The sequence below is a fragment of the Centroberyx gerrardi genome, chromosome 18, assembly GCF_048128805.1.
Source record: "Centroberyx gerrardi isolate f3 chromosome 18, fCenGer3.hap1.cur.20231027, whole genome shotgun sequence".
NCBI lineage: Eukaryota > Metazoa > Chordata > Actinopteri > Beryciformes > Berycidae > Centroberyx > Centroberyx gerrardi.
This window is the reverse complement of record NC_136014.1, coordinates 9175392-9198513: the sequence shown is the minus strand read 5'-3', so window position 1 is coordinate 9198513 and position 23122 is coordinate 9175392. Positions and strand designations below refer to the sequence as shown.

Below are 23122 nucleotides of genomic sequence, written 5' to 3'. Positions count from 1 at the left end.
TAGATTCTGCCGTGCTTACCTGGGAACAGACAGGGCGCACCTGAAAGTGGAGCGCGCCTTCATTCCGCTCTGTCTGCTCGGTCTTAACGTCTTGTGAGATATTAATTAAGAGGACTAAGGTAACGTACAGCTTTACCAGCGGTTAAATAATTAACCTGGCAGTCCAGTCACCACAAGCCGTGTAGTTTACTGAAGAGCTGACATGATATTTACCCGGGCAGCTTAGCGGAGTGCGCCCGCCGCCCGTGTGTGTAGCCAAAATACAGGTGTTTTTGTAGTTTTTGCTTGCCATTTGAAGTCACTGGAACTGGATACAGAAAATTGCTATCATGTTTGGAGCGGAGAGGAGACTGGAAAGCCGGCTGAAAAAGCTGGAGTCCATGATGAGGGACCCGCAGTCGGCACTAAACTTGGAAACCCTACTGGTGAGTTTGTACAGTACCGACACTGTGTAAATTACCAAGCAGGCCTTCGCTGATTGAAAGCTGTCATAATGTTGACTGAGAGCTGATAAGGTACATACTTAGGTGTGCCTCGAGTCATTAGTGTGTTAGAAATACCAGAAGAGACAGGCCTGCTGTGCGAGAGAGCACTTTGTAGTCCACAAACCACCAACAACAACAACCACCAACAACCAGACACACAATGTAGAGAAAAGAAAAGTTGCTCTTTTTCTCAGGTGTCACTTTATGGCTGAGTCATCAAAGGCTAAACTGATAAGATGCATGCCTCTTTAAAGCTCTGTCACCATTACTTTGGCTTGTAATCAGGGCTGTAGGAGAGGGAAACCCCACCTAAACTCACTGTACCCACCCTTTTCTTTGTGGAATAGGGTTTATCAGACTCTTTTGGGCTGACAAATCTTTAGGATTTTAAATTTAGACCACACATCATAGTAATTAGTATCAAACTGATGTAAGTTATGCAAGGATAGGGTCTTTTAAGGAGCAAACAAACATAAATTGCCCTGAAAATATAATTGATTTTTGTTTGTTTGCCCTGTGATGACCCCCGCCTGGAGGTTAACCCACCTTTTAATTACCACTGCATCACTGCTTGTGATTACTACCTGGTCAGTGTCTTGATCCAGCCTCTGATAGGCATGACCTCTCTCTGACCTGTCCTGAAGAATGTACCAGCCAAGTATTATTAAACAGCTGCCCCTGCTAAGCTCTGTGCTCCAACCTCTGACAACAAATATGGCACATTTTTCAGCTGATATGAACTGATAGGGAGTGACTTTTCCTGACGGGCCTTTCTGCCTTGACAGACTCTCGGCAGCACACACCTCGGTAGCTTAAACCTCCACCGCAAAGAGCTTTCTCACACACAACAGTGTAATTATGGCGAACCACTTTCTGGAGGTACAGTAACGGCATGCGTCCTGTATGGCGCAGCAATACCGTAGCAAAGAAAACAAGAGGAAAACGTCTAGACTGGATGAACGTGCTTTTCTAGAATTGCGCTCAGTCATGCTCTTGCTCAGCAAACTTGAGGAAACGTCTTGAAATAATCTGATTGGTTTATGCTCAGGGAAATCTCTTCACGGTTTAGGTCCTTCAGGCACTTTGCAAACATCCATGAGGAAACTGCATAGGTTTGAGGTAAATAGAGCACTAGCAGCCCTGGCAGTCCGTCAGGTTAGACATTTGGAGCAAACAAGTCCTCAGGCAAACATGTTTAGCAATCACACCTGACGCCGTTACGTTGACCTGATTGATTCACTTTCATATGAACTTCTGCAGAAAAATGACTGTTCTTTCTACCAACATTACCTGCTGGGAACTGGGTCTATTCTGGGTGGTGATGAGTCACGAGGCCCATAGAGGCCCATAGAAACACTACAAATAGAGCAGGATAAAGATCATCGCTATAAGAGTTTTACTGCCATGTATTCCTATCAGGCGATAAACTGATATGAATCCAGTTCGACCCGTATCGGCTCTCCACCCAAACCTCACCGCTCACCAGTTTCAGTTTTGAGAGACTCGGGGCCGGTCCGCTCGGCAGCGGGTCTAACAATGACCCCCATGCCGCCTGATGCAGGGAACGACCACGCAGGAAGCTGAAGTCACATCCTGCCATTCACTCTGGAGATAACCCGCCGTGACCTCACAGTACTATTTCCTGTTTGTCCACACATTTTTTTGTGTATGTACAAAGATGTTTTTGAAGTGTTTTTTTTTTTTTTTGGGGGGGGGGTTAATCTGGAGAACAAAGGATTTAGGTGTAAGATAAGACATATAAGAGCAGAACTTATCGGATCGCAGCAAGTCGTCACAGGATGCAGCAAAGAAAAATAGGATATATGGAAGAATGCAGTAGATGGGTGTTATATAAACATGCGCAACTGACAATGTCAACACAAGAAACATGTTGTGTACAATGTATGAATGAAAAGTATACAAAAACGTGGATTATGAGGGTTTGCAACAATAGTAGAACTTACTGAGATGAGAGAAAAATGAATGCAGCACATGTACGATATGAAAATATACCAAAAATATGAAATATATGCAGTATGAAAAGGGTGGGTAAATGACAAAAATATCACTATGTATGGAATGTATGACAAATGAGTAGGATATGAGAATCTGAAGAAAGCAAATATGTGAATTTATAGAATATATACAGGATGTGCAAATATGTGCATTATATTCACATTAACAAGACTATATTTATTGAGGCGTGTAGATGTGAGTTGTAAAAGACTATTCACTCTATCAAAATATTCGATTTACAGATAACATACGTACTGAATGTGCTGATTTGGATATGTGCATTGCTAGCTGAGGCACCATGTGTACAGAAAAGTGACAATGTGCAAAGCTCATGTGCTTTATCTAAGTATCACTATCATCATCAGAACATATAATGATGGATAGAGGTAGCGTACATAAAAATCGGAGGCTTGGTGGGGAGTGATGGTCCGACCAGATTATCTGGTAGTGTGAGGAGTTTAGAGATTCACTCTTAATGACACTGATCAACTCACAGACTGATCTGAACTGCCGCGATCACATCAAGTCCTGAACAAGTCCTGCAGTGTGCGGGGATCACAGACCGCCAGTGAGAGCAGTGAGATGAGGAGGAAGTGTTGTATTCAAAAATAATAATAATGTGTGTACCCACATACGGTTCTTGAAATTTAAAACATTTGGGAATTTTCTAGCCTACCGTTACTACCATTACCTTTTTTGGATGAAGCCTATTCACCTCCAGCTCTCACTGCAGTGTACAGCAGCCACGGCTTGACCCAAAACCTCTTTTTGTGGGGTTTTTTTTGTGTTTGTTTTTTTCATATAAATGCATGTTGCAGTAATACGCATATTGATACATATGAATTCATGATCGCGTGAGATCAGAGGTCTTGACATCAATGATGTATCAGGAGTCAGCAGAATAATCTCAGTTATATCGTTAAGCGTGTGACACCCCGTCTTTGCCTAGTGGCCTAGTGTGAGCAGATACAACTTGGAGACAGAAAATCTGTGAAATCTGTTGTGAGTGATGCAGGGCATTTTCAAAATGGTCTAGCATTTTAAAAGTCTTCCAGTGTGTCCCCCAGTCTAAGATGTCCTCATCCTTTTTCACCAGTTTGTTAATCCTACCAGCAAAGAACAGTGCACTGGCCACAAATGATTGATAGAACATGCTGAGTCGTCTGTTACATGCGTTGAAAGACCTGAACCTCCTCAAGAGGAACAGTCTATGTCCTCTCTTGTAAAATGCCTCTGTGTTGTCATTCCAGTCCAGTTAGTTGTTGCTACTTGTAGGACGGCGCCTTCTCCACCTCCTCACCCTGGCTGGTGACAGGTCTCAGCAGCTTCCAGTTCCACTGGAAATCCACAACCAGATCCTTTGTTTTACTGGTGTTGAGCTGCAGATTGTTCTTGTACCACCGGACCAAACGCTGCACCAGACTCATCAACTCTTCCCAGAGAAGAATGCAAGAGCAGCTGCAATAGTTGTCAACTAACTCAAATTTACTAATTTGTTAATTAAATCAATGTGATTAATTGACAAACTCCTGATTACCAGTCAGCAAGATATATATTGTTAGATAGGCTAATAGTAATTTTTTATTTTGCCCCTAAAGGGCAATTTATTTTACAGCTAGTGCCCATTAAAACACTGTATAAAGAACACATGTAACAGTTGCAATACACATGAATACATAAAACCGAGGGGCCTGTAGCCAATGTAGTGAACATTGTCTGCCTGGGAATCTGACATGATCAGTATGTTCATACATGCTCTAAATAGCTGTAGGGTTAAAACAGTTTTTCACCCTGGTGGTGTCACACCTGGAGAGACTATGCCTCATTAATTAGCAGGTGCTGAGGTTATGGATGGCAAAACAAAGGTCATGACAAAAATTACCCTTAATTGACACTGAAATGAAAAAATCTCAGAGATAAATGTAATGAAGTAAATTAAAATACAACTTTCTGTTTGAGTTTAATTGAAAGTTAGTTTTCAAAACTGTATATATCCATTTTGGAGCATAATTATTCAATAAATCAAATTAATTAAATTAATAATTAACCTGTAACTTTGTAAATGTCGGTATAACTTTTTTGGGATGGTAGATGTCGTTTTGGAATGAAACTCCTAAGTTACGTTATCACTAGCCAAACCCTTCATTAAATATGGGCCGATTATTTACTTTCAACCTCATCAAATCAAGCCAGTAAGTGGTAAAATGGTTTCAGATGTGAAGATATTGTTGAAGAGAGGATACGGCCCAGATGAGTTCACACATTCCCACTCATATACTCACACATCAGATGCTTCATTTGAATCCTCTAAAAGTAGGTTATGATTTACATAAGATTCAAATATTACGGAGTCCAACACGTCGAAAACATAGTTTACCCCCTGCTGTAGTTACTATGGCAGTTACAGCACACACACACACACACACACACACACACACACACACACACACGGCATGTAAAAGGACCCCAGATCCTAGAGTGCTCAGTCTGAATCCAGCCCCATAAGCTGTTTGTCCCACAATAGCCTCTGAGCCTCGGGTCTATTTCCACCCGTCTGCAGCGGGGGATCTCTCTCCTCACCGCCGCTATTTAAAGGTGCAGAATTGTTCCACACGCCCCCGGCCCACCCACTCACATGGCCCCACACAAACACACACCGATAGACACCGCCTGCCCTGGTTGACTCCGCTTGACCTCTGGTTTTGGGGGGAACAGCGTGTCACACTACACCCCCTCACCCTCCGACCCACCTGCCCAGCGTGCCCTGCCAGCCTCACGCATTTGGACGAGGGTACGGGGACATTTTGGTTGTGTGTGAAACTCAACACCACTACTTTAAGCACCGATGACACCGCTAAGGCCCCCGGCTTTTAGTTTGATGTTGCCACCGCCCCTCTGTGATGAGCTTCTGAGTGGGACGGGTGTTGGGGGACTAGTTGATGGACGGTGTGTTAGGATGGCAGGTGTGAACAGGGTGTGGACAGGGGCGGTGATGTCACCGTGTGGCTAGTTTTTGTTGTTTGATGACATACCGTGTCTTTCCATCAGACCCGCCATTGTCCCTCTGTCATTGCCTTGTTATGCTGCGCATTAGCAGACTCATTTTCTCTACCCTGCCTGTTGCATTTCAGAGCACACTGTGATTGAGCACTGTAATAGTGAGAAAATATGTGTTCACAAAAATGTCCTTCTTTCTTTCATTCCTTCATTCATTCATTTATTCAGTTGTGTCTGGTTTTAATCAGCCAACAAAAAGATTTAGAGCAACATCGCTATGATGAAGTCAGGGTTTCCCCCGCTTGCGAGAGCGACCTGTCCTGGGCAGATTTATGACAGGATGATGACAGAATTGTGAAATATTCCATCGGGTCCAACAGAAATGCTGTGGTACAAAGCTGGAAGAGGATTTGAAAACATGACTGTTTTCATGGTTCTCAAATTGGTATCGGAAAAGCCCGCCAAACCCAAGCCATGTTGGTAATGTTGGATAATATTTATTTTTCCATTGGTTAGTTGGACAGGCAAAATTGTTATGAAATATAACTCGTAACACACGCTGGTGGAAATCCTGGAAGGTTTTTTTTCCAAGGAACATTACAGATTTATTTGTTTACTGATTTATTTTTCAGAAAGTGTGTAATTAAAAAAAAAATGTTTTTCTTTTCTGTCTTTCAGGATTCTGTGAATGCGTTGGCTCTTGACTTGGACTATCCTGCCCTGCGGAAAAACAAAAACATAGATGCCTTCCTGATCCGATGTAAGAGCGGTGTTTTATGATCTGTGTGCATGTGGACTAGGACAAGGTGCTCATGCCTCGCAAATACTGGTCATATTGATGTTAGATACTGGAAGAAACCTAAACCCGAGCAATCTCTTCTTGAAGAATTCATGAAACTGCTGTTTGTCCATGCACTTAACCACTAGATACAGTAGGTATAAGCCCTGTCTAGACATTTCTCTACCTCGGAATGGATTAGACAAGTAGAAGCATGACTTTCTAGACCTTCCGTGAAAATCTCCCATTGGCCAAAATCAGGCCTCATTCCTCTTCCACAGGTTGCACAATGAGTGAGTACACAGTATACAAAAGTAGCAGTGGTTTCTGGACAAGGCCATAGATTAGATAAGAAATATATGAACAAGCACTTCTATACTAAGATTAACAGTGAAAATGTTGCTGTTCAGGTTAACCACTATTCAGCCTTGGTGCATTTTACAGCCAAAATATTATCAAAGGTTGCATACATGTGACAGCTTTGCTGTTATTGCAGCCTCTTTCCAATGAGTTCTGGCTTTGGTGAAACCTCCTGTATTGTATCTTTGTTTAGACTAGAGCCACATACAGGGTTTGAAATGAACACCAAAGACCAACCTGCTGCTAAATTCTGGCTGCACCTTGGAAAGATACAAATGCACAACATACATTTTCTTTTGAAATCTACTGTGGCTGCAAAAAAGTACTTGGGCTGCTGAAATGTTCAGTTCACTTGCCACTGTAACTGACTGATGAAATAGTTTCATGCCCTGCACAACATCTTCGCCGTAGACTGACAACTGTCCCCGACCCCTTTCTGACCTAGCTGTTAGCGACTCACCCTCTCCTTTGAACCTAATGGCTGGGGTTTGACCTTTGTGTAACTCTACGTGACCCCTGTGTGTGTGTGTGTGTGTGTGTGTGTGTGTGTGTGTGTCCGTCTCCGCAGATGAAAAGGCGGTGGGTCGACTACGGGAACTGCAGGTGAAGCTGCAAGACTTTGACAAAGTGAAGTTGATCGGGCGAGGAGCTTATGGAGAAGTGCAACTGGTGAGATGTTTTTCCCCGCTCTTAAATGAGTGTGTTGTGGTTTAAAATGGGACGCCACCCCCATTTTTGGCTGCTCTCTGGCCCTCTGCCATTTGAAATGATGCAGCGGGTGCAATTTGGCGGAGGGAGGAGGAAGGGAGGAGCAGGAGGGGTTGTTAGCAGAGAATAGAGAAGGGTGCAAATTCCTACATCTGTGATATCCAAATAGTATGTAAAGTGTACAGTTTGCATCAAAATAGCAAAGAGATGTGAACCACTAGAGGGAGCAGCAATCTGTGAATCTACAGAAATACAACACAAGTCAAGTTTGGAAGTTCTTGTCAGCGTTTAAAACATAATTGTCGTCTTTTATTACAGCATGACCAAGTTCACTGACTTTGAGTTAAAAAAAAAAAAAAAAAGTCATTGTGGCGAGCAGTAATTCTTTAAAAACTCCCAGATGTCTGTCTCTTGTGTTGGTGGCAGCTTGACTCTGGTCTCTGCTGAGCGCCTTGTTATAGAAACGAGTTTGGACAGGCCCAGTGTGTGGGAGAGGAGAGATCGGTTGTGTGTGTGAAGTCTGGTGTGGGGGTGCAGCGGGGGGACGCGATGAGTTTGTGCTCCAATCTTGTGAAAGCATGTCTTTCTATGGGTGTGTGCCTATTATTATGGGATCCTCTCCCTCTCTCTCTCTCTCTCTCCCTCCCCCTTTCTCTCACGTTATCTTAGTTATCGTGACATTCTTACAACATCGTGGTCGCCGTGTTCTTTCATTGCACCGCAATGTTATCCTTGTTTACATGCGAACGTCTCCTGTTTTTGCCTCGCCCCCTCCACTACTGTAGGTCCGCCACAAGGCCTCTAAGAAGGTTTACGCCATGAAGAAGCTCAGCAAGTTTGAGATGATCAAGCGCTCGGACTCTGCCTTCTTCTGGGAGGAGAGGGACATCATGGCCTTCTCCAACAGCCCCTGGGTCGTCCAGGTGTGCACACACACACGCACAAACACACAGACACGCACATACGTCTTAAAAAAGGCTTAAAATCCTTCTCCTGTCTCCTGCCCTTTATCTACATTGCTTTATCATGACTGAAGTGGATTTAATAGGTGAAGCTCAGTAAGGGATCACAAGGGATCATAGCCTGGATTCACCTGCTTAGTCTATGTCATGGGAAGCGGAGGTGTTAAAAACACACTGAACCAAAATATTAGGGACACTGAAGTGTCTCAATGAAGTACACTGATGAGGTGAATCCAGGTAAAAACCAGTATCCCTTATTGATTTCCCTTAAATCAATAAGGGATCAATAATTAAATCTATAGCAATCACAAAGGAGGAGATGTAGATAAAGAGAAGCAGACGAGTTAGAGAAGGATTTTGAAGCTTTGAGACAATTGAGATGTGGATTGTGAAAAAGGAGCTACAGGTCAATATCAGGAGGATGTCCCTAATATTTTGTACATTCAGCGTATGATGTGTACTTACTGCATATCGGAGTAATAACCTGGCATCATGGTTGTGGCATTGGGTGTGAGGCTACAGTCTATGACCAGGGTGTATTATCTTCTTGCGAGTGACTCGGGTGTACTTGTCTCCTAGCTGTGCTGCGCTTTCCAAGACGACCGCCACCTCTACATGCTGATGGAGTTCATGCCCGGAGGAGACCTGGTCACCCTCACCATGAACTACGACATGCCGGAGAAGTGGGCCCGCTTCTACACGGCCGAGGTGGTGATGGCGCTGGACGCCATCCACTCCATGGACTTCATCCACCGCGACGTCAAGCCCGACAACATGCTGCTGGACCAACACGGACACCTCAAGTTAGCCGACTTTGGCACGTGTATGAAGATGGACTCGGTGAGTTGCGTTTGTTGTTGTCAAATGTCTCAGATCTGGGTAGGGGATCAGTTCTCTTTCAGTTTGAAATGAAAATTGAAACATTTCACTTACTAATGATAGAGTGTTTTTGTGAAGAATTTCTTTCTAGATTGGATTTGGCAACCCTTTAATGTCAAAAGAGTTTCAGTCCTTGAATTCTGAAGGAAATCCACTTCCTGAAGTGAATTAACCCCAACCTCTCTCGGGACAAGTCTCCTTTATTCGGTGCTCCAGTGCACCACCAAGTGTTCACATTGTGAAGTGAAGCTCAGTGCGGCACTATTGCATCAGGTTGTTTTGAAAGGCCCCAGAAGTTATTGTGCTAAACAACTAATGTAGACTACAGAGGTCCCGCCCCCACTGTGGTTCCAGGAAGTGTTTTTCCACCATTTGTTTTCCCCATAGCGATTTCATAATAGCTGGTCCCAAGTGGTTCCACACATTCAAGCGGTCTGAAAATCTACCAGTAGACACAGAAAGTCATATAATTTCTAGCTCCTGTAAAAAACATGATTAAAACAGTCTAGCAAAATTAGACCTCTGCGCTCTAGACTGACTGTATATAACTACATTTATAAAATGATCTGTCCTACTGTCAGGGTCATGGAGTTTCTGGAATATCATGGAATTTTGAGAGTTATATTCCAGACAGGGAAAGTCAGGGAATTTGATAAATTCTCTGGGGAAGTCAGGGAATATCAGCGAATTTTACAAATGGGTCACTTTACAGGAATATACCAGAATGTATTTTCAACTTTGTTTCATACATTCATTGCTTTAGGTTTAATGTTTTTTCTCCACAGCAAGCCCAACTGCAGTGGAAGCCAGACTAATTCACCCCCTTTAGAAATTCAGCATTAACAAACCAAGAAGGAAAAGAGTTTTTAGGTCATGGTAGCACTCCAACTTAGTTATGGAAAGACATAGCAAAGTCATGGAATTTTACATCAGGGCCACGGTGGGAAACCCTGCGCTATGTACCTCTGTTGAAATGTCCTGGCTTCTCTGTTTTTCTCTGCCTACCTTTCTCCCCAACTCTGCCAACCTTTTTAACACAACAATGTCACTGCTCTTCCGTTTCTTATCTGTCTCTCTATCTCTGTTTGTCTGTCTGTAGTCTGGCATGGTGCACTGTGACACAGCCGTTGGCACTCCGGACTACATCTCCCCCGAGGTGCTCAAGTCCCAGGGTGGCGACGGTTACTACGGCCGCGAGTGCGACTGGTGGTCTGTGGGCGTCTTTATCTTCGAGATGCTGGTCGGTGAGTAAACTCTATTCAGCCATGTTGGACGGTGACCAATACACAGGATCTGATGTAACTCTCCCTTGTGCTACTGTGGGTGAACACCTCTGTAGAAACCTGTCTTGGATGTTAGAGTAAGGAGGGGTGAGTGAGAGCATGAACATCACGCTCAACAGTAAGTTCTGGCATCCCTATTAGTCAGAACTATACTCATCTACACTTCGGTTGTTATTACTTTGACAATGTTGGAATTGTACTACTCATTATTGAAATTTAAGTTTTTTAAAAGCCATTAGGTAATCTATGGCCTTTACTGACCTCTATTGGTGAACAGTAGGAATTACAACAACATTGATCGAACTAATTTCCTCCTACATAAGTCTCTGGTACAGCCGCCGCCCTTTCTGTCCCCTTGATCTACGGTGGCCTGCAAGTGACACAAAAACAATAAAGTCACATTTTTACAATAGAGAAGAGTAAGCTAGCTAGTTAGAGCAGAGATCCAAGAGAAATGTCTAGTGAAGAGGTAATATTATGTGAGTTTTGAAAGCCAGAAATCATGGTAATTTTGTGCAATAGGTCAGTAAAAATCTTACTTTAATCAATCATTTCACAAGTCTGATGAGTTTTTTTCCCTCCCGCCAAGTCATGTTCAGTAATAAGCCTCTCTCCCTTCTGGCAGGCGAAACTCCGTTTTACGCCGAGTCCTTGGTGGGAACTTACGGGAAGATCATGGACCACAAGAACTCCCTCAAGTTCCCAGATGATGTGCCGATGTCTCAGGATGCCAAAGACCTCATCTGTGCGTTTCTTTCTGACAGGTACGTGTGTGGAATCCTGTGTCACAAAAAAACCCCACACATCTCATGCTTTAACAAAAATTCAGAGTGAGTATTTCACAATTTTAGCCTGCCTTTACTCTGTACACAATCACACACACGGTCAAATGCACAATCTTTCTCATTCTACTCATTTTAGAGTGATTGTTGGACTCACTCAAACAGACCCATGAAATTGCATTGTTTGGATCACGGTACCGAACAGAAAGCACGCAAGTCATAACTCAACTTGACCTCTCTGGGGGAAAAAAAGAATTTGAAAACAGCTGCTTGTAAAAGTAAAATTTTTGGAATATACATCGATAAAATTCTAGCAGATCGGGAAAGAATGCAGACCGCACGATACCTCCATCTGTACCCAGTTTCCCCTGATAGGCGGTAGGTAGGTGACCTGCCGCTCTGAAGTGAGTGACCTCTCCAGTCACACCTCACTGCAGAAGCACCTTTGAGAAGAGGAACAGCAAAAATGAACAGTGTGAGGAACGTGACAAAGAAGAGTAGTCTAGAAATAGAAAGTTGACAAAGTTGGGATGATGGTCAATTCACTTCTAATTCAACTGATTCAGGAAGATGATTTCACAAAAAATGAATTGAATGGATTAGTTCAGAACAAATGCTCTATCATTGAATGAATGAATGAAGTGTGTTTATTTCGAACATGTAACAACAAATAAACAACTAAATAAATAAGAAAGAAAACGAGAAAATCCATCAAATACAACAAAACCAAAAAACATTCGGCAGATTCTTAAACAAAAAAAAAAGTGTAGCCAATATTACATGTTCGAAAAGGACTAGGAAGAAGTAAAACTTATTTTGTCCTACCCCCCTTTGACTTGATTGAACAGAAAGTGAATTGACAAATCTGACTATACAGTAATACTTTAAGGCCCATTGAAGCCCATTGTGGTGCTGCTCCCAATGAATAAAAACTCCCAGCTCATAACCAAGCAGTAGCATTCTCATAGTAGTAGTAATATATTGTTAGTAGTAGAGGTAGGGGTTGTATGGATGGGTGGGGAGGGGGCATAGACTGGGTAAGTAGCCCATCCCCCAGGAAGAAACCACTTCCTGTTTACCTTGGTGGCCCCGCCCCCAGGAGGGCTCAGTCAGACACAGGCCCTTTCTGCCTCAGTACAGAGCAGCCTTTCATTCTCCTGCGCTCAGTTTATTTACCTTCTCACTCACTATTCTCTCACCACAGACAGAATCTCACAGGCGTGCGGGTGCCCACACACACACACACACACACACACACACACACACACATCTCGCACACTGGGCGATACATTCATTCACTGCTTTACCCACACATTCTGTCACTGCTGCCCCGTCTCCCTGATTCACCCGCTGATTCACTCAGTCGTCCCTTCAGCCACTACATCCTCTCTCTTTGATTTTCGAGACCTCTGCCCTACTCTCCCATGTGTTTTTGATCACTCCCCGTTTGTAATTTTCTACCTATTCTCGGTGCCATTTTTCCATTTCTCCATCCCCTCTTTCTGCCGTAACTTTCTCCGTTTCGCTCCTGCCGTTTTCCGGGCGCTGAGACACGGCCTGTAAGTCTGGCTCGGTTTTTTACGTTATAGGTTTTCTGCGGGGGCTGAAAAACTCTCCTCTTCTCTCTCTCTCTCTCTCTCTCTCTTCCTCCCCGCCCCGGCCCTCTCTTCCCCTTGGCTGGGTCTGGAATGTCCCACACGTGGCAAGCCCAAACTGCCGCACCCCTCCAGCCCTGTACCCAGTGGCGGAGGAGGGAGGAGAGGGACGAGAGAGAGAAAGAGTGCGTGTAGAGTTTTAGAGAGAGAGAGGGAGAAGAAGGAGGGAGGGTAAAGTGCAACGGCAGCCACTCTCCAGTTAGTCAGTGTTGTTGATGTTGTCTTCTGCTCTCTGGCCCTGCTGCCTTCACTCCTTCCCTCTGTCTCCGCCGGCTCCTCTCTCCTCCCGGATCTATATTATCTTGGGGTTTCCTCGCTGCTCTGACTGGCCGGCGGAGGTTCTGAGGCGTGTCTACTGTCCACCGGCGGTCATGCGGCTCTCCATGCTGGTCAGTGGAAGGCCTGTGGTCAGCGCCTAGTGGTCACTCCATTGGCCGTGTGTTTTCGGGGCGGGAGGGTGGGGTGGTGGTGGGGGGTGTGCTTTGTGTTTTTGGGCCGAGGCGGCGCTGCCGTGCTCGCTGTCTGACCGCTCGGTCCTGTGTTGCTGTGTGTGCAGGGAGGTTCGTCTGGGCCGCACCGGAGTGGATGAGATCAAACGCCACCCCTTCTTCAAGAACGACCAGTGGACCTTTGACACCATCCGAGAGAGTAAGTGTGTGTTACGCGTGTGTATGTACATGTTTTTCAATCTACTGTGTTCTTTCTGAATCCCAGCAATGCAGGTGCAGGTGTTCCGAAAGCTTTTCTCCTTCGGCTTCTACTTCTTCTCCTCCTTCTCCTTCTTGTTGTAGTTCTTCTCCATCTTCTACTCCTTATTTTTAAGGAGCTAGTCCATTACTGTCTGGGTCTGTTTCTTTTCAGCCTTTGCACATCATAGTTTATTTCCATCTCCTAGCCATTAAGCCATTAAGCCTACAGTATATGTTACACATGTTCTCCATATGCTCCCTGCTGCTATCTTATGTTACAGTATATGACTAGATATTGTGCAGAGCAGCAGATCAAATGATACCCTAAACCTACAGGATAACCTCACTGCATATGTGTAACACTCCAAAAGCACAGAACAGACAGAATTGAGATGAAGCTTATTACACACAAACTATAAAACACTACAGTGTATACTGTAGGAGTGATATGTAGAATAATACAGTGTTGTACTGACTGGCTGATGAGTTTGGATTGTAACACCTCTTGAATGTGCAAGTTGACAGTGGCTGGTTCAGTATGGCCAAATGTCATGGCCCTGTATTGTTCAATGGGTGAAACATGGCACTAACACTGCACAGGTGAAGGTTTCCCATCACTGATGCCACCAGTGCTAACAACATACACACTGATGGAACTGTAAGGTTTTTTGAATTAAAGCATCCACCAAATGGAATATGTTATGCTAAATGGCATGTAGCAACAGATAATGTAAAAACTTGTCAAAATATAATAAAATATCCCTCTAAATTAGTCAAAAATGTAACAAAGCCTGTTAATAGAATAACTGGCCATTATTAATTCATAATGGTTGTTACAGATTTTTAACTTATGATGTAATAATTATATTGGCTAATAATGTAACTCATAAGAAGAATGCAATAACATTATTAGTGAATATTATTATATCATCAGCTAAAAATGTTACCCCCTTTATGAAATCATAATCGTTATAATGTAATAATGTGATGCTATGACATTATCCAGCAACATCAATAAAACATTAACAGGTTTTATCACATCTTTCACCCATTTGGAGAGACATTTTATTACAAGTTATGACGTTATCCAGCAGTTATTATGTTATCAGTTGCTACATTGCATATGCCATTATTTGTATACTTTGAAAAAAGTTATTTATTATTTGGACATTGCACTCAGTATCATGTAAAAGCTCATGGCTGAAACTCCCCCTTATATAGCTGTATCAGATCTAACATGTCACCAAGGAAGGAAGGAAGGAAGGAAAATAGGAAGGGGACATATTAGGAATTTGAACAGGACCTCTGTGTCTGTGTATAATTACACGCAGCCTCTTTTTCCTTGCTTCTCTCTCTTTTTTTTCTCTGCCTCTCTCTCCCTCTCTCCTTCACCTGGCTCTGATTAAGACAACAGACAGAACTTCTGATCAGAGCCTGGCAGTCTGGAACACGAAACCACTACTGTGCCACTACCACACCGCTCAGCTCTCTACAGGCTTGCTTGTGCGTGTGCGTGTCCCATCACACACACACACACACACACACACACACAACATGACACTGTTCCCGTCCCGTAGAGCTGAACCTCTCCCCCCTCATGTGTCAGTTTTAGCATGACATTGCTCCCTGCTGTGTGTGGCCCCAGCCAGAGAGCTTGACTCCAGTGTTATTGTCTGTGGTTGGCCTCTGCACTCTAGCTAGCTATCTAAGATTCTCCCTGCTGTGTGTCAGTTCATCAAGCAGAGCCCCATTCCCTATTTCCCAAAATAAAGCTTTGGGATGTGGGAGCCAGCAGCCTGCCCTGTGATAGAATGAGCGATGGCTGGCTGGCTGGATGCATGGACGGATGGATGTAAAGGGAGGCGGCAGCCCCCCCTAGGGGCGGGCGGGGCAGGGTGTGCGGCCAGTGTGGACTGGCCTAATGAGAGGGGCGCCCCAGTTGGAGGGTTGCTCCCTCTCTCTCACTCTCACTGTGGCCACGGCTGCCTGTCATTAGCAGCCCGCTATCAGAGAGCATGCTGGGAAGTCGTGCCACAAGGGCCTCCGTGGAGCGGCCCGTGTCTCTTTCTGTCTCACCGCATTTTGGCTTTTTTTTCTTCTTTTTCTTCCTTTTTATTTCCCTTCATTTGTTTCATTCCTCCTCTTGATCTATCGCTCCTTCTCTGCCTGTGTTTTATCCACCATGTTGTGAGAACAACATTTGTCACGCTGAGGCTCGTGTCTCGACTCAACAGTAATCTGCTCTTTGCTCGGAGCCAGGATTGTTCTGGTCTGAGGAATTGTCTTCTTTTTTTCCTCAATAAGGTGCTCTTGATGGGTTAAAGAGTATCTCAGTTTCCTCCGATTGGCCCTTTGACACATTTTTGTGCGCCTGCTGTGCCGAGGCCTTTTAAAGAGCGCCTGCTCCTCTGAGCGGAGAGCAGAAGCAGCCTTCTCTCCTGGTGTGTGTTTAGGCTGCGTTTGTGAAAGCCGCTGTGTGTGGGGCACAAAGCGAGTACTGTACGGGAAAGGAGTGGTGTCAGCCTCACGCCAACCTGCGGAGAGCTCACTGCTACTACCAGCGCCAAAGTTGGCATAGAGTTTACTCAAAAGCACTGCTGAAAAATAGGTGTTCAATGATTATCAAAGGGTTGTTGAAGAAGTATTTTAAATTCAAATAGCCCTTGTCTTTTTCAGTAATGTCTCCTAATTGAAAGCCATTTCATTGATAGTCAGCTAATGTAAGACATCATCTTTCCCTTTTCTCACCCCCCCACCCTCCCTCCTCTGTTTCCACCTCTCCCCTTTCCTTCCCTGCCTCTCTCCCCCTCTCTCTCTCTCTCTCTCTCCCCCAGCTGTGGCTCCAGTTGTGCCAGAACTGAGCAGTGACATAGACACCAGCAACTTTGATGAAATAGAGGATGATAAAGGCGCCGGTGAGACCTTCCCTCCACCCAGAGCCTTTGTTGGCAACCAGCTACCATTTGTGGGCTTTACTTACTTCAAGGAAGACCAGTAAGTGTTCTGTTTTATTCTAATATTGTCTTGTAGTATTGTATCTTGTCGATGCTGTTGTGCTCATACTTAGTTTTTCCTCAGGATTCATATATTTCCTGCTACTTTTTGTTGTGTATTTTGAACATAATATACATTTGTTAGTAATATTGGATTTTTATAAAAGCTACATTTTTCACGTGTGCATGAACTGCTGTAAGGGCCTCTGTGCTCTCAGGAAATGGGCTTAAGGTCAGCACTGCGCCTAAAGCTTGAGAGAGGTAGAGAAAGTCAGCTTCACACCCATACCTTTAATACAGTCCTACACCAGTCAGACACTGTATGCCTGTTCCAGCTCCACACTGCCGCCTTGTTCTGACACCCCCTTTAACTAAGCCCTCTTCGCCCATGATAAAGTCTAGTAAACTCCCGTCTAGATCATTGAATGTAATAGAAAAAACGATACCTGTGTATTGGACTGATGCTCCCTTAGCGGTTTAATCGGCAACGTTTCAACCACAAGGGATTTTTTTCAGCCATTTATTCATAAAGCTGAGGGATCTAAAGACTCAGTCAGACATTCTTCGCCTTTTACAGTACTTCTCTTTGACATGAGTCTTTAGTCTGACAAAAAACAGTCTAGGTCAAAAGTGAGGAAAGCCTCCAGTTCTCTGAAAGATGAAGACGGGCAAATTCGACTTCAGACCCTGTGCTTCCCGTAAAGGTTCGATGATGTTTAGATCTGGAGATTGGGGAGGCGATGTAAGCCGTTCCTGGTGTTCCTGAAACTGCTCTGGAATTTGTTTAGCAGTGTATATGGGGGGCATAGTCATCTTTGAATATGGAGACATCATGAGGGAACAGGGTTTGCACCTGGTTCTGTAAAATGGCCTTGGATTCCTTGGGCGTTATATAACCATGTGGAGCAATCATTGGAACTAATGACTCCCAGAGATTGCTGCCCACCATTACAGATCCACCATGTTTAACAGTTGGCAACAGACATTCTGGGTTGTAGGCATCCTTTGACTTTCTCCAAAGGTAAACCCATCCAGATGTAGGAAAAAGGGTGAAAACGACTCTGACTCTTTTTTCCACAGCACACTTTTGTGCTCCTTACACCAGGTTGTGCGTGTTTATGGATACACACTGTTTCTTAGTGGCACTGGCAGCCCTGACATATTATCTCTGCTATGTGAAGCTCACAATTTACAGCTTTTGTTGAGACTGTGTCACAGAGGTGGTGATTCAGTTTGGTGTTCATTTTTGAGGTTGTAGTTTTGTGGTGTTTAGCAACTGTCCTGTTAAGTGTCCATCTATGACTGTCAGTGAGCTTTGCCTTGCAACCACTGTTCTTCTTTGGCAATGCAGTTAGTCAGTATTTGGCATATGTTATCATGATTTTTGATATTGTTCCTCTTGGCACAATAAATAATGTTACAGGTTTTGTGGCCGATATACCATTGATCAGGCACCAACTATTTGGCCTTTTTGGATCTGTTAGTTGCCTCACGTTGCTGTGAAAACTCGCTTATAAAAGTGGTGCCTGTCTGTCGGACCTTTTTTTAAAGCTGACACATAGTGCTAGTTCACATTCAGCTAAATATGGTTTGCTTGTGTAGCTGCCTTTGTAATTGTGATTGAGTCACTTCAAAGTTAGTCCTTTTTCATGGGTTTTTACCATTATTTTGTCCACCCCCTGTATATTTTAATTCATTCTATCACCTTCTGTATCAAGCACCTAGTCAGTATTTTGGATGTGCATACCCCCCCTTTCCCTGGCCTTGATCAGTGAATGGGCATGGGCATTGCAGATCTGGTTAGGGCAAGATGTGTCACTCGGTTGCAGAAGGCGGGCCCTCGGACAGCGAGGGAAGCCGTCATGGCTGGAAAACCACCTCAGGCACCTCCAGGTAAATTCAATTACAGGCGTACACCCACTCCTCTCCTCTGTCCCTCCCCTCCCTCTCAGGCTGCTGAGTGGAAATAAAGGCGGCTCTGTGGAGGATTCAGAAGCCTGCAAGGATAACTCAGAGGAAAAGGAGTATTGCTCAGACAGTAAGGGAGAGGTAGGTGCTTTCATGTGTGTGTTTGCTGCACTGCGAGTGCATTTTCAGAGCAGATGAGAGAAATGTGCAGTTGAAATTTAATATTGTGGAAGGTCTACAACTCACTTGACAATACTAATTCCGCAGTACTGAAATAATACGCATCATTCTCAATATAATTCATCTGAAATACCAGTGAACTTCAGCAAGTTCATATTAGTGGATTGTCCCGCATGGACAGAGACAAAGCAGAGTAGTTTGTCTTTCTCCTTAATGTCAGACTGATATACACCACCATGGATGCAATGAAAAAGATAGAAAATTAGATTTTTAAACTACCTAGGATGGTTTTTCAGAGGCTAGGGATACATTTTCTGGTTCATCATTTATAGAACCTCCATAATATAAAGCTTATTTGGGTGTAAAATCCCATCAAACATTCAGTTTAGTCAAAGTCCCATTAATGGTCAGTGGAGCAGATCAAGAGTCCTGGTTCTCTCTTCTCCAACTTTGGAAGAAAGATGCTCTGATTCTCAAACAATCCTGAATAACACCAAACACCTTAATAGAATGTAGATTTGCAGATTATTTGGTAATATGGTAACAGATTAGAGAGAACAGATGCAGGATAGATTGTGCCATCAGATAATAGTCTTCTTGTCTGCTGTTCCTCTGTCTGACCAGCTGCAGAAGAAGCTTCATCGGCTGGAGGAGCAGCTCAACCATGACATGCAGGTCAAAGATGACCTGGAACAGAAGTGCAAGTACGGCTGGACTCAAAGCACACACACACACACACACACACACACACACACACACACACACACACACACAGGGCTGGGCACCATTCACAAGTTTTCAATAGAAATACCGTCTCTTATATTTCAAATTTATAAATCATAACTTTCTGTTTCCTTTCCTTTGGAATGTTTCATTATGCGGTAAATCACCAAGTCATGTGTTAGTCTGTGTTACATTTTTACATGCAATTGGCTTTTCTAAACTGAATCAAGAAGACTGGCAGCCTCCACATTGTATTTTACATTGTGTACCACTGTGTCGGATTTTTGTACATAGCAACATCCTCTTTATGACAGGAAGCAACAGGGTTTATGGGAAATGTGGTGTTTATTTTGGGATACACTATAGCACTAACAATGCCACTGGTGTGAGATAGAGGCTTCCAGTCACCTCTACCATGGTCTCATTTGTTTACAGTAATTATACCAAGGTATCACAATTAATTTGACGATAGTATATTGATGTTAAAAATGCTACCTGATACCTACCTTTTTGATTCCTACAGAAATGGAAAACATATTAAAGTATAATGTTTATATATGTTGATCAGCATTAACAGAACATAAGAATCTTCGGCCCGTCTTTGTTGATGGCAGAGCAGCACCTGCTGTCATAGAAGAGAGATCAAACATCGATCAAGTCAGCGACACGGTCATTTAATATGATTTTCCGTCATCCAACTTCTGCTCAGTCAGCAGATTTGAAATGATTGCATACATAAAAATAGACGGTCCTGACTTGAATGTGTATTAGGGGTGTTAAGATTATCTAGCTCAAATTGGGGATTGATTCCGGTGTCTAAAATATGACCGGTACCATCCCGAAGCTGGGGCTAAATCGTTAAAAAATGAATTTGCTGCCTCTTGACAGTGCAAACTCGATACGACTGCCATAGATTTAACACAAACGATTAGCCTAATTGACTCCAAATTGATACCACTTTGAAGCTACTCCTCTATCTGCCACACTCTCTGCTCTCGCTCCCGAAGAATGTGCCTACGCTGCCCGAAGAACTTACTATTTGTTATGGTGCGAGAACAAAGTAGGAATATTCTAAGGACTGAAACAAACTTCAGTGAACTGTCCCCTTGGCTGGCTCTATCACACACACACACACTGCATATTTTAATGTATTTCTCAGTAATTTTTAAAGATACCCGTTGCTCTTCCCTCCCCAGAAATACCACCAACCGTTTAGAGAAGCTGGTCAAAGAATTGGACGAGGAGGTAAGGACCGGATGAACGGATGGATGCCATTTTAACCATTTGCTTGCTACGTTAGGTCAAACGTTGTCATCTTGGTGACTTTGTTTGTGAATTGGCCCCCCCGACCAGATGAGCAGCAGGCAGAGAGTGGAGTCGTCTCTGAGGCAGCTGGAGAGAGAGCGAGCGCTGCTGCAGCACCAGAGTGCCGAGAACCTGCGCAAGGTGGAGATCGAGACGGACAGGAAGCGCAGCCTGGAGAACGAACGTGAGGACCTGCTATTTTAATTAAACCAGCGTGTCCGCAAGAAGAAGTGTCTTAAAATATGTCTATATCTGTCTAATATCTAAACCCAAGGCCTTAAGAGGTCTCGCATGCCGTTAAATATAGCTTTATAACTCTTAAATTCCCATGCAGAGGTCTTAAAATTGTTGTGGTTTCTTGGTGAGCTGTTTTTCCGGTGAGGAATCAGCCCAGTCACGCAGACGTACTGTATATTCTCGTAGGGCTGCAGTTGTTTTCATCTCCTCCCTCTTATTTGTCTGTATTCGCTCATCAGTGAACAACCTGAGGGACCAGCTGGAGGAGCTGAAGAGGAGGAACCAGAACTCCCAGATCTCCACTGAGAAGAACCTTCAGCTGCAGAGACAAGTGAGGAGAAGCTGTTGACTTATCTTCAGTTAACCCAGAAAAATACATTTCCTTGAATGTTGAATGCAAATATGAAATTGCACTATCATGTATGCCATGAAATAGTTTTCACATAGCTCCCTCATTGTTATATTCTGCATATATTAATATTTTCATAATCGTTCCATTGTTTCATACTGTATACATATTGGCATTTTTTACATTTTATAGATACTTCTCCAATTTAATCCATATTTAAGCAAGCAGTTGTGACTGGTAATATCTGTAACTTAAGCTCCTTAACATGTTTAAATTGTTACCAACATATAACCATATAACCGCACAGCTGTTTGGATTCTAATTTATTGCTTTATTGTTTTAATATTTTTTTTTATATTCTATTTGTATGCTTATATTGTATTTGTCTTATTTCCTCGCTGAATCATTTCACTTTTGCTGCTGCCTATTTTCCCCCCGCAGGGATCAATAAAGTTTCACCTTATCTTCCCTGTGCTCTCCATCTCCAGCTAGAGGAGGCCACGGCCGTACTTGAGGCTGAGCAGGAGGCGGCCGGGCGGCTGAAGAAGAGTCACGCAGAGGTGCAGAAGCAGGCCCAGGGCCTGGAGGCGAGCCTCAGGGAGATGCAGGACAGGTGCAGCCAGCTGGAAAACGGCAAGATGGAGCTGGAGAAGCAGCTGATGGGCCTGCAAGCGGAGCTGGAGGCTGAGAGGAGAGACCGCAACCTCGGGACAGAGACCATCGCTGACCTGCAGGGTGAGACGTGACGATCCGTTAGACTGGAGAGGTGTTTTAATATGCTGAATAATAAACCCCAAAGAGTTGAGAAAGCCTCTTTACACACATTCTACACAGTGGGACACTAAACACCAGGAAAATGCTGCTAAGATGTGGCTGTTAAGTTTCTACTCTACTCCCCACTTTGGCAGGCAACCAACCATTATTTAGAGGTTCCTTTCTATTCCAAAAGTCAATTTGGCTTTAAAAAGTTAAATGCTGGCAAATCTGGAATCCACCAGGCAAAAAAGTTAATTCACTGCCATAACTACAGGTAATGAAACTGTTAAGGATCTGAAAATACAGGACTTAATGGGCCAGCACAGGGAAAGCTACTGAACTGCATGTCCACTGGGTAGCAGGGAAAAGGAATTACACAGAAATTGGAGCTTAGAGCTGGACAGGGTTTTAGATGTGGATTGTTGTTTTGGACCAGGCCTGGGGAAAGATCTGATCATAGATGGAAACATCTGTTCAGAAGGCTTAGAGTGGGCCTGACTGAAGCAAGAGGCTGTAAAAGCCAAAGCCAGACCAGAGCCAGCACCTCTTGTGAGACCCTTTGTTTGCAAACTCCAGGATACTCAGTCCATGCAGACTGGGCCTTTCACTAGAGTCAGAGGGGACGGATCGTAATAAGAGTGTCGCCTGTTTGCAGTGATGCCTCATGCTTTTTTTCCTGGTAAAAGTCTCCATTTGGGTGGAGCTGGGGAGAGGGAAAATAAATATTGGTGTGTTGTTTTGGCACATTAGAGGCCAAATGTGTGCAGGGGCAATATGTAATGTCTCACCTAGGATCATGTGTATGATTGAAGCTGAACTGTGCAGGTGCACACATTTCCATGTAGTTTCTATGTTTCATTACAAGCTTGTGTCATGTGTTATGCAAATGTTAAAACACACGCACGACAAATAACAATTCAATAACGGTAGTCTGCGTACACATGTACTGGACAAGATTGTTACAGATTGAACAGAGCTGAAATATACAGATGTGTCATACAGTTAAATCCTAGCAATGATATCAACACCATGTCAAATGTTACAAGCCCTTTCATTGTCTTTTGCTCCCTTCCTCCA

The 23122-nt window shown here is 43.8% G+C and overlaps 1 protein-coding gene across 1 annotated transcript in view; it reads left to right on the top strand.

Moving 5' to 3' along the window:
* Nucleotides 1-24: 24 nt before the first annotated feature.
* LOC139927970 (rho-associated protein kinase 2-like) overlaps nt 25-23122 on the top strand; it is a 34956-nt gene continuing 11858 nt past the window's right edge. Inside the window, exons 1-15 of the mRNA XM_071920296.2 lie at nt 25-425; nt 6177-6258; nt 7205-7305; nt 8130-8267; nt 8886-9146; nt 10285-10429; nt 11094-11232; nt 13462-13553; nt 16429-16588; nt 18540-18636; nt 19300-19379; nt 20595-20643; nt 20752-20887; nt 21180-21271; nt 21778-22024. Coding sequence (XP_071776397.1) covers nt 330-425; nt 6177-6258; nt 7205-7305; nt 8130-8267; nt 8886-9146; nt 10285-10429; nt 11094-11232; nt 13462-13553; nt 16429-16588; nt 18540-18636; nt 19300-19379; nt 20595-20643; nt 20752-20887; nt 21180-21271; nt 21778-22024 — 1915 coding nt within the window. The 5' untranslated portion in view covers nt 25-329. The remainder of the gene's footprint in view (nt 426-6176; nt 6259-7204; nt 7306-8129; nt 8268-8885; nt 9147-10284; nt 10430-11093; nt 11233-13461; nt 13554-16428; nt 16589-18539; nt 18637-19299; nt 19380-20594; nt 20644-20751; nt 20888-21179; nt 21272-21777; nt 22025-23122) is intronic.